The 12,406-nt window shown below is 40.1% G+C and overlaps 1 protein-coding gene across 3 annotated transcripts in view; it reads right to left on the reverse strand.

The window, feature by feature from the left end:
• The window catches only part of scaper (S-phase cyclin A-associated protein in the ER), a 234,954-nt gene that overhangs the window by 161,410 nt on the left and 61,138 nt on the right, over positions 1–12,406 (reverse strand). For all 3 annotated transcript variants that reach the window (XM_055662538.1, XM_055662537.1, XM_055662536.1), the window contains one exon: positions 9,776–9,994. In XM_055662538.1, coding sequence (XP_055518513.1) covers positions 9,776–9,994 — 219 coding nt within the window. The remainder of the gene's footprint in view (positions 1–9,775; positions 9,995–12,406) is intronic.

A 12,406-nucleotide genomic window follows, 5' to 3' on the forward strand; every position in this document is an offset into this window, starting at 1 on the left:
TCACCAGACTGATTCCTGGGATGTCAGGACTGTCTTGTGAAGAAAGATTGGATAGACTTGGTTTATACTCTCTAGAATTTAGGAGATTGAGAGGGGATCTTATAGAAACTTACAAAATTCTTAAGGGGTTGGACAGGCTAGATGCAGGAAGATTGTTCCCGATGTTGGGGAAGTCCAGGACAAGAGGTCACAGCTTAAGGATAAGGGGGAAATCCTTTAAAACCGAGATGAGAAAAACGTTTTTCTGGAACTCTCTGCCACAGAGGGTAGTTGAGGCTATTCGCATGACAGTACTCAAGTAATATATCTGATTTTGTCTGTGGCGAGAACATTCCTATGTTGAATTACTGGAAGAATTAAAATGAAACCTTGGGGCATTGAATAGATTCCCAGTTCATTGGCTATATTTAAGTGGGAGTTAGATGTGGCCCTTGTGGCTAAGGGGACCAGAGGGTATGGAGAGAAGGCAGGTACGGGATACTGAGTTGGATGATCAGCCATGATCATATTGAATGGCGGTGCAGGCTCGAAGGGTCGAATGGCCTACTCCTGCACCTAATTTCTATGATTCTATGTTGAACAAATATGGTACATTAATCATTATATATCTGCAGACTGCAATACTAAGAGTTTTTGGAACAATTTAATTTAACTGGGACATTCACCTAATCTATTCAGGAAAATTGGATTTTCATAATCTTAAAATGTCAACTTGGTACAGTTTACAAGTGTTCATTCCGGTTGTGTTATTCTGAACTCTGAACCCCTGCTGTCAACAGTAACCCTGTGCTATTGCCCCGACTGTCAGTATTGTTTACATAGACCCACATCCTTTATCCTTTTGGCGTTTTCACCAAACAGCCGAGAGACAACAGATATGGCCCTTTCGTGAATTATGTTAAGAGTGCCTTACCAACATGGAGATGTGCGAGGAGGGAAAAGGATTGGCCCCTTATTAAAGAAAGATAACATCAGGTCTTATTGAAAAACACATCAATTTGTAAGATCTTTAGGTAACTTTACATCAAAGTAGAAATATATTGAATTTTAGTATTTTCACTCTATAAATTGCAAAAGTTAACTATTTTCCCCAAATGTGTGGAACGTTGGTCAGCAATAATTTTCTTCAAATGTGCTCTTTTTATTTGTATCAGAACTGGTCAGTTCTGCTGTTAGGTAAGTATTATAATATTAACGCTGATTTTCTTTCCCTATAGATACTGCCATGAATTGAGGATTTCCAGCACTCCCCCCTCAGTTCCAGCTTGCATTTAACACCACTTGTTTGTCCCTTTGTTTGTTTCCTCTGCAACTATCTTCTTTAATCGACTCACCAGGCAGCTCTGCAAACATTGGAGTTAGAAACATAGAAAATAGGTGCAGGAGTAGAGGCCATTCGGCTCTTCACGCCTGCACCGCCATTCAATATGATCATGGCTGATCATCCAACTTAGTATCCCGTACCTGACTTCTCTCCATACCTCCTGATCCCCTTAGCCACATCTAACTCCCTCTTAAATATAGCCAATGAACTGGCCTCAACTACCTTCTGTGGCAGAGAATTCCAGAGATTCACCACTCTCTGTGTGAAAAATGTTTTTCTCATCTCGGTCCTAAAAGACTTCCCCCTTATCCCTAAACTGTGACCCCTTGTCCTGGACTTCCCCAACATCGGGAATAATCTTCCTGCATCTAGCCTGCCCAACCCCTTATGAATTTTGTAAGTTTCTATAAGATCCCCCCTCAATCTTCTAAATTCTAGTGAGTACAAGCCGAGTCTACTAAATTCTAGCGAGTGCAAGCAGACTCAGTTAACTCAGCAATCCTGGACTCACTTGAACAGAGACACTCTCTTTGCACTCTCTGTCCTATCTGTTTATGTTTAACTGTAGTCATGTCCTTCATTATCTGGTTCTCAAATCTTCACTCAACCTTCCCAAGTAAAACAAAATGATGGCCAATCAGAACCATATTGCCGTTATAAAGACCTGAATCATTCAACTAAAATAACTTCAGTCGTTTGACTGTGACATGGCCAAAGCACAAATGTGAGCAAATATGTAATTCCTCCATTGGATTTGCTTTTTCTGTGCTAAATGTAGAGAAAATGGGCCTTGTGCCCTTAACATAATATCAAGAGGAGGAAAATGGCATGGTGTGGTTAGAAGAGAGCTATTTTGTATGGGAACAATTAATCCATACATTGTATTCCAGACACCTTAAAATGTTATTTGTTATTTATTTTGACAGAATTTTCTATCGTGCCACAAAGCCAATCTTCAATCAAAGTAAATGATAAGGAAATAACAATGAATCTATTCAATGCCCCAAGGTTTCATTTTAATTCTTCCAGTAATTCAACATAGGAATGTTCTCGCCACAGACAAAATCAGATATATTACTCGAGTACTGTCATGCGAATAGCCTCAATTTTTCCCCACAGTAAATTCAGGATGATCTCATCACTGATAGTGTTACAGGGATGTTCCCTAAGAAACACTCAAACTGTAACAATGAAAAGGACGTTACACTAGTTGCTAATATCTCAAATAACTTTTCAGTACATCTCTGCTCATCGCATCTATTGCTACTCTCTGCAAAGTGTGCTGGAATAAATCACGTTGACAAGCAACAGTTAATTATTCACCACAGTGATATATATTCAATAAAAGATGAAGAAAAAGCGAGGAACAGTGAACAGACAAACTATTATTCAAAATGTGTATTCTTCACATAATTTGATGTGTGGCATCCAGTAATATTCTGGACACCGCTCTTTTGTGAAAGATGTAAAAGCTTAAGAGAGGGTGAAGTAAAGAATTAGTAAAATGCTCCTTGGGATGACATCTTTGGTTGTGAGAATAGGCTAGAGACACTGGGACTGCAGATGCTGGAAAATCGAAGGTAGACAAAAGTGCTGGAGAAACTCAGCGGGTGCAGCAGCATCTACGGAGCGAAGGAAATAGGCAGCGTTTCGGGCCGAAACCCTTTTTCAGACACCAGAGACACTGGGCTTGCTTTCCTTGGTTCACGATTGCGAGGGAATCTGATAAAAATATCTAAAATAATGAATGATATATGCAATATAAATAGAAAACAACCACTCTCACTGACAGAACTAGGAACCAGTGGATATAGATATGTCCACAGTGCGTTCCAAAGCAACACCAAACCGAGCCAAAATTCCCACTGTCATTGTTTTAATGGTGGAATCAGTTACTTGTTCAATCCCTGGATGTGGTACTCAAGCGTGCTATTGGAACCATGGAAATTAGGACCAGCTAGAAAATGCAGGAAATACTTAGTGAGAAAGGGAACAGAGTTAACGTTTCAGGTCAGAGAGCCTTTGTCAGGATTGGGGAAGCAAAAAAAGAAACTTATTAAGCTGAGGGTCAGTGGAGGAGGAGAGATTTTTTTTATTAGGGCAAAACTCGGGTAGTCATGAGATACACAGCAAACAGGTTCTCTGGTCAATGAGTAAATGGAAATACTTGGAGAGTGAGAATATAGTCAAAAGAAAAGTTAATTGCATAGTGCAAAGCAGAATAACATGCCCCACAGGTCAGGAAAAATGTAAATAAGTGGATAAAACAGTCATCTATTCAATTTCCACAATGGTCTCCCTTCACATGGCCATATCTGGCTCATCCCTTCCTTTTTTTTGTCTCTATCTCAGGCGATGTTAGGTATGAACATCCATTACAGCCCGCCGACTCCCATAGCTATATTGACTACACTTGCCCCACCCTGCATCGTGTAAGGACTCGTTTCCATTCTCTCAGATCCTCCATCACAATAGTATTTTCTCTAATGATGAGACTTTCTGTCCAGGTCCCTGTAAAAAATTACCCTTCTTCCTGAACCAGGACTTCCCCTTTACCATTGTTGACAAAGCCCTTAACTGCAGATCATAATTTCTTGTGTTCTGCTCACACCCCCTCTCCTCTCCCGGACAGGACTGGAGAGAGTTCCCCTGGTCTTCACCTCCCATCCCACCAGCCTCAACATTCAATCAATCATCTCCGTTATCTTCAAAGAGATTCCACAACCCAGAATCATCTTCCCTTTCAGCGTTTTGTTGGGAATGTTTCCTTTTGCGACTCCCTGGTCCACTCATCTGTTCCCACCAACCACTGCTTACATACTGCACTTTCCTTTGCTAATGGAGGTGATGCAACACTTGACCTCCCTTCTCATCGTCCAAGGACATACACAGTCTTTCCACATGACGCAGTGATTCACTTATACTTCTGCCGAGCAAGTGTGTTGCATTCAGTATTCCCAATGTGGTGCCCACTACTTCAATAACTAATGCAAATTGGATGACCGCCTTGTGGAGAACTTATGTTCAGTCTGCAGTAGTGATCCCGAGATTCCTAATGTCTGCCACTTTATAATCTTCCTTCCCACTCCCAATCTGAACTATTGGTTTATGGTCTTCTATGTGGTTATAATAAGGCCCAATCCAAGCTTGAGGACTAGTACCACATCGATCCGATCACATTGCGACTCAATGATGAATTCAACAACCTCATATAACTTGGCACAGCTCGTTTGTTTTTTCTCCCTTTATTTCACAGCTGACTACTCTGCTTATCCCACTCCTACATTCTCATCTTTCCTGTTTAAGAAAGAACTGCAGATGCTGGAAAAATCGAAGGTAGACAAAAAATGTTGGAGAAACTCCGCGGGTGAGGCAGCATCCATGGAGAGAAGGAATTGGCGACATTTCGGGTCTTGACCCGAAACTTCGTCAATTCCTTCTCTCCATAGATGCTGCCTCGCCCGCTGAGTTTCTCCAGCATTTTTTGTCTACCTTCTTATCTTTCCTATTCATTTGTCTATATTCTTACTCTTTCACTGCCCGCATTCACTCACTTTACGGTTTATCTCCAGTCACACTAGTTTCCCCCACATCAGATACCCATTGCTCCCACACTTTCCACACAGCTTAACAAGTTTCTCTCCGTCCCAGTTCAAGCGGTTTTAGACCTGAAATGTCAACGGTTCCTTTTCCTGTCACGGACCTGCTATTTCTAGTATTTTCAGTTTTTATATTAGTTATCTAGCAGCTGATTTTTATCACACCATCAACCTACCCAATTTAGCAAATGACGCAGCTTTCAGTTATTTATATTACAGTTACATGAAATCATGAACACAAATTCCTATTTTTAATCAAATGATCCCATGTTCTAAAGTAGTGGTTTACAACCATTTTAGGAATGAAAGCTTCATTTATTAATGCACTGTAAAATATACATTCCACCGCATTTACCTCCAATCATGAATGACTAACAGCATCACAGATCACTTCTTTTAAGGCTCTGTAGTTAGTACCACCTCAGCTGGGACCATATTTAGCTTTATTTTTTTCTCCTGATTGTTCTTACCAAATTACCTTAAAGTTATTGAAGCTTCGCTAATGCCCATAATACCAGTATCATGCATCATAACTATCACCCCCACATGCAGTGATGCATCCTAGATTAGGGATTACTATTCCAAACATATTCAATCTTCAGTCTGAAGAAGGGTTTCGGTCCGAAACGTTGCCTATTTCCTTCGCTCCATAGATGCTGCTGCACCCGCTGAGTTTCTCCAACATTTTTGTGTATATTCAATCTTCAGTCTTCTGGAATCTTGTGTTTCAATATTGTCTTATAAATATATTTCCTATAATACTTTCCTCAGCTCCTTGGTTATTCGAGGTTCCTGCATTCTTCAAAGGAACCAGCCCATAATAATTTCCTCATAACTGTGCGTGGGAGTTTGCTTTACAAAAAATAACTACAACAGGGTGTGCAAAGTTTGTTGAAAGCAGCAGGGCATGTGAAAAAAAATGAGTACGAGCATACAAGATTCTGGGCCTAATAATGGAGGCACAGTGGCGCAGGCTGGTGGAGCTGCTAATGATCCTGACCGTTCGGGTGCTGTCTGTGTGGAGTTTGCACGTTCTCCCTGTGACCGTGTAGATTTCTTCCGGGCGCTCCAGGTTCCTCCCACATCCCAAAGCTGTGCTGCTTTGTAGGTTAATTAGCCTTTGTCAAATTGCCTCTAGTGTGTAGAACAAGTGTGAAGGGGTAATCCATAGTCGGTGTGGAGTGAGTGCGCAGAAGGGCCTGTTTCCATGCTGCATCTCTAAACTCAACTAGCAAAGAGCACAAGAATAAAGTAGGTGTTTGTAAAATAGTAGTTCAGCTGCTTGAAAATTGTAAGTTTGGAGTTTAAACGTTGGAGTTTAGCTCGATTGTTCTTACATACAGCCGGTATTGACAGGACAGCTGAAATGGCCATTGTTAGTTAGTACAGTAACCCTTCTGTGGAACAAGGTAAAGGGGTAGACAATTCATCATCAAACATGTTCCACCCATTCAATTAGATTAACTCCATTCACTCGACTTGGGTCAGTGACCCTTACCTACTGAGCCTAGCAAATACCAATCTCAGTTGTGACCCACACGGCTCCTCACCTCTAACCTCAACAGATGTTTGGGGGAAGAACAATGCAAACGTACCACTATCCTTTATGTTAAAATTCATTCCTTCCTGACACGACTCCCTCTCAAACTTCAACAATGCTGCACTTTGCATTTGATGGCTCAGAAAGGGCCAGAGAAAGCAAATGCCCAGTCAATTGCCCAGTCAATTGGTGGAGAGAAATTAATTTGCTGAAATTCCTCGCCTTCGACTGAATATTACCAAAATCAGTTGACCTCCACATGAACTAGGATTCAGACTAACAATTTAACATCTCATCCATGGCACGGCGCCTCAGATCATGCAGGACTCACACATTAGTTTAGATTATAAGATTAAACATGATATGGGGCTTAAGTGTTCTGACCCAGAAGTGAAGGTACCAAATGAACCAGCCGGATACTTTCAATTGAAACTTATCTACAGAGCACATTTCAAATTCACACAAATATTTTTATATTCTAAAACATCTTTAGCATAAATAAATGTGGTGTACATGTGCATATATAAAAGAAATGGGAATGTCATAAAGCTGGAAGCAACCATATAAAACACTTCATGGTTAACGTGTAACTTATTTTTTGCTTTTAAATAAATGTGGGATAATTCCATTAATAAAAAATAATTGAGAAAATGAGAGAGCATTTGTCATTAATTAACCCGACTTCTGTTACTTGTATTCACACACAGTTTCTTATCTGAAGCCCCTTAAATATACTTTCTAATGCCGCACAGAACCCGCAGCCTTTTTAAATTTGTAATAGTCTCGTAGACAATTAAATCGCAATTAATCTTCATATTTTAAATAGGCCTTCAAATTTTAGCATAGGTATTGGTAATTCCATCTTGAAGAGAGCCCGGGACTAAATTCTTGGTACTTAGCACTCATTAACCCATTAAATGACAAACCTCTAAAGAGCCAATTAGTTGTACAAAAGGTCCATAGAGTATTAACAATTAGACCTTAAAGGATACAAATCAACGACCAATGCAGCTCAATAATATTCAAAGGTTGCTGTTTTATATTCAGCACGGCTTCTGCATGGCTTGGTCCTCAGGAACTTGGCGCAACCCAAAGTATGTTACAATAGTTCAGCAGTAATCTACACTAATTCCCCACAAGGCAATAAAAGACTCATGTCGACTGGTTGGAGGCCTGAAAATTAGGTGTTCTATTAATAAAGAGGAGGCTTTCATTTGGCCAAGTACCAGAGGGCTTGTAAAGATTAACAATGTCTCCATCCTGTTCCATAATCTCCTCCGATTTCCTCTCAATTCTTTCCATCCCCCTCCCATACATTTGCAGACATGGTTTGAAATGAAAACGTAGTTTACCACTGGCAATGTTGCTGCCCACATCTCTCATGCCTTTTGCAAGGCTTGATCTCCATTTTATTTCCACATCTATTGAGACTAGAAACCTTCACAGGTTGGTTGTGGTAGAATGGAAAAACATTAAAGATCATGGATAGACACAAAAAGCTGGAGTAACTCAGCGGGTCAGTCAGCATCTCTGGAGAAAAGAAATAGATGACGTTTTGGGTCGAGACCCTTCTTCAGTAGAAGGACTTTGCCTTCAGAAGAAGGGTCTCGACCCGAATTGTCACCCATTCCTTTTCTTCAGAGATACTGTAGGACCTGCTGAGTTACTTCAGCTTTTCATGAGTTACTCCCGCCCCCTCCCCGAACATCAGTCTGAAGAAGGGTGTCAACCCAAAACGTCTCCCATTTCTTCTCTCCATAGATACTCCAGCATTTTGTGTCTATAATCAAAAACTTGACATCCAGTATAGCACAGAAATGGGGCCTTCAGCCCACAGACCTTTTTGCCCATCTACACTAATATTTGCCAGAAATTGGACAGTATCATTCTATGCCTTGCTATTTAAGACTGTCTAAATTTCACATAGTAGTTATATCCACCACACCTCCAGCAGCATGTTGCAGACATCGACCAATGTATCTATGTGTAAAATAAAATTTCCCAAAAGATGTCCTTTAAATCACCTATCTCTCACCTCCAAACTGTGCTCACTTGATTTACTTTAGTCTGAAGAAAGGCCCCAACCCAAAACATCACCTATCCATGTCTTCTAGAGATGCTGCCTGACCCACCGAGTTATTCCAGCACTGTGTTCCACGCAAGTTTCCAGCATCTGCAATTTCTTTGTGTCCCCATCGGGGAAAAAAATGAGGTTGGTTAAAATAAAACAGAAATGCTGAATATTTTTCAAATGATGGAAAATCGAGAAGTGATAATGCTCGAAGGGATTTGAGTGTCCTTGTGCACAAGGAACTGAGAGCTAGCATGCAGTGGGCAACTGGTATGAAAAAAAGTTTAATTGCAAGAGGATTTGCGTACAAGATTAAAGATTATCAATGAGCACATTTTTATAATTACAAGAATTTTGCTTTGGAACAGTGATCAACATGTGGTATTCAATCCCATTGATAGTAGTTTGTCTGTTATGCTCTCCATATTACTTCACAGTCAATGTAAATATGTATGTATGTATGCAATATTAGAATATTAATACATACAATTGTCTTAATATACTGCCTCGGTTTGCTTAAATTTGGGATAAAGAATAAAAAGGCTGATAAAAAAAAAATGTTATAGCATCATAGTGAACGGGAAAAGGTCATAATAAAATAGCCATATTTGAAATATTTGCCTGAAGATTATAGTTGGGTTCCAAAGTTTCTATTCTTTGCCATAAATAATCTTTTGCCATTCTATATGCTGTTTTCAATTACAGCTGCAGGCATCAAATTAGATAATACAGGTATATAGGCGCCACCGTCTTCCTGCTAACCATTTTCAAAGAGTCTTCTATGTATGGTGATGCCGCTACCTCACAAATCAATATGTGAGCATCGTTTGGGATGTCAGAGGTATGGAGGTAAAACTGCTGCATCAGAGGTTTAATTAAGATGTTAATGCTAGTGAACGCTAAAGCTATCATAATAGTCATTTTTTTCGAAGGAAAGGAAGGCATTCCGACTGAGTCTTTGATTATCATTCATCCCCAATGAAAAACATAAAACCAGGTTAATTGGCATTTCATACAAAACACATCCGAACATGAATTGGCTGAAGAGGGGGATAAAAAAAATTGGCTGAAGAGGGGGGGCAAAAAATAAATAAAAATGTGTGGACTTCATCCCAAAGTTCTGCACCAAAGAGAAATATTTAAATATAATATTATAAACACATGCATTAAACAAATCTGCCGCTGCTGTGCCACTCAGCATTATTTCATGCGAGCAGTCACTTCTTTCTTTCCATACTCACATTTGAAAGCTCACTGGAAAGATCCATGTCAGGCCCCAGTCTGGGACTCTCCAATGGAGATGGTTCTTGCACAGAAACAATTGGTGTCACTTCCACTTTCATATCCTCTGACTGGCAGACGACATCTTTTGCTCGTTCAGTAGTGTCTGTCTCTTGCTGCCAGGACTTGTCTTGTACATTATCAGGCTGCACTGGATCCGTCGACATGTTTGCTGTGTGCTAATGTAACATAATGCTCATTACAAGATGTTTCAGTAGGTCTGCAACTATTCAAAACATTACTATTGATCAAAATACAGAGATCTTTTGGCCCAAGTCTCCAGAGTTAAAGCTGTACAAAGACAATTTGGATTTGCTTCCAATTAGATACTAATTAGATTAGAAGCACCTTGTAAATAGGGAGATTTTGTTGCAGTTTGTAAAAGAGAAGGCAGCTGTACAGGAAAGTACTTACATGTAAAATAATACTTCTTTGTATTATAGAATCAATTAAAACAGCCTAGCTGTGGAATATATCCCATTCTCATACAAGACTGGATTTGTAGGTCTGGAAGTGGGATATAACTAATGCCTAGTACAAAATCTGGCCATGGATCTTTTTTTCCACAGAAGAGGTATGCTAGTATTGGCAAGCAATGGGAAATATATCTAGTATGTAAAGCAGTTTAAAGCACAATACAATGAATAAAATAAAAGGACACTGGGCCAAAGAAGATTGGAAGGGGTGACTATGATCTGTGTTTTAACGTACATATCAAAGTTGGAAATGGAAAGGATTGGCTTCCAGGAGGAACAAAGTCCGAGCCTGCCCAAACTTTACAGACCCAACGGGTCTGCACTTGGTCTAGTAAAAAGCTAAAATAGTCTTGCCTAATATTGCACACTACTGAATACGACCAGCTCTCCCATTGCTTGACAGCTACAGTCATAAGAGTTAATTGTATTAAATTGCTTGGTGCTTCTTTTGAAACACGATTGTTCACCGTTATCTCATGATGAAAATTATTAACCATTGAATAAAGCATGAATAATTGCCATCTGGTGGTATATGATCACTGAGGTGCGGTATATCAGTCCTGAGGAATGCAATACTGTCTACTGAGCCACCAGTGTCAGTCTCACAAGCTCTTGAGTAATATTTCTAAACGCATGAGAAGCTCTTCGGCCAAACATAATCAACATTTTAGCCCCAAATGTACAATATAAATAAAATTATAGTCACCCAACTATTTAGTAGCTGGAGCTTGGATGCCAACACACTTAGATACAAACTGTCCCCTGCAGCTAGTCAATAAGAAAAGGGGAAACTTTAAGAGCCAAGAATTTAAACATTCATAACACCCAACATAAAATGTCAATTTAATACAAATGCATAGTCTCTTGGGCTCTCGAAGTGTTCCCCATTTCTGAGTGAATTACTGATTTATGATCCACACCAGACATAGAATTTCCCATCAGTGCAAGCCATTTCTTCATAAAACCCGCAGTAATCTCATCACGGTCGACAATTCTTTTCTGTAACTGCCACTGCTCATTAAGGACATGAAGCAAACTGACAGATGATGATAGGACACTGAGGAAACCCGCTGGCCCCGATGCAATTTGAGAAAGATACAATCTATTCCGACATCAGCAAAATAGATGCATTGCCCACTACATCTACATTTCAGGCCAAGCAGTGCTTGTAAAATCCCTTCCCTGAATAACTGCACTGAACCCAATAGTTTTTTTTTAATGAATAGCAATCTATTTTGATGAACATGAGAAATATTACACTCCAAAAGAAGAAATTAAATTGGGCAGTTGATGAAGTTTTGGAATTTTTAAAAATCAGCTCAATTTGAAAGCTGACAGCTTAACGATGTAATTACATCTCAAGTAAAGGTAGCTTGTTTTTACAAGTAACGAGTATTACAACACTGCTAGAACAAGCATATACCTCACAAATGTATGAAAAATGAATTCTTCTGCAGTCAGCATTCAAGCAGAAAGCTGCCAATCTCTGTATCTACTGGAATAATCGATCAGTCTGCAGAAGGGTCTCGACCCGAAACCTCACCCATTCCTTCTCGCCAGAGATGCTGCCTGTCCCGCTGAGTTACTCCAGCATTTTGCGTCTACCTTCGGAGTAATCTATCTTCTGGTGCCCAAGTCATGTCCCCATCCTGTGTCTCTGTCCTCCTGAAGAAGCATTTTGTTTCTGACTACTTTTAGTCTCCATGCCGGATGTCTAACCCAAATCCTGTTGCCTTTCTTTTCCTCAGGCTCCTTCTTGATATTCCACCACATTCAAAACTGTATATTTTGTGCTGTTCCCTTGTTTAATTACATTACAGAATGAAAGATAGTCCTTCTACTTTGGACATACAGTGGCGCAACAGTAGAGTTGTTGTCTTACAGCTCCAGAGACCCGGGTTTGAACCCAACTACGGGTGCTGTCTGTACGGAATTTGTTATCTCCGAGACCTTCGGTTTCCACCACCACTCCAAAGACGTACACGTTGGTAGGTTAATTGGCTTGGTATAAGTGTAAATTGTCCCTAGTGTGTGTAGGGTAATGTTAATGTGCGGGGATCGCTGGTCAGTGCAGACGCAGTGGGCCGAATGGCCTGTTTTCACACTGTATCTCTA

Source organism: Leucoraja erinacea, chromosome 36 (genome assembly GCF_028641065.1).
Source record: "Leucoraja erinacea ecotype New England chromosome 36, Leri_hhj_1, whole genome shotgun sequence".
Classification (NCBI taxonomy): Eukaryota; Metazoa; Chordata; class Chondrichthyes; order Rajiformes; family Rajidae; genus Leucoraja; species Leucoraja erinaceus.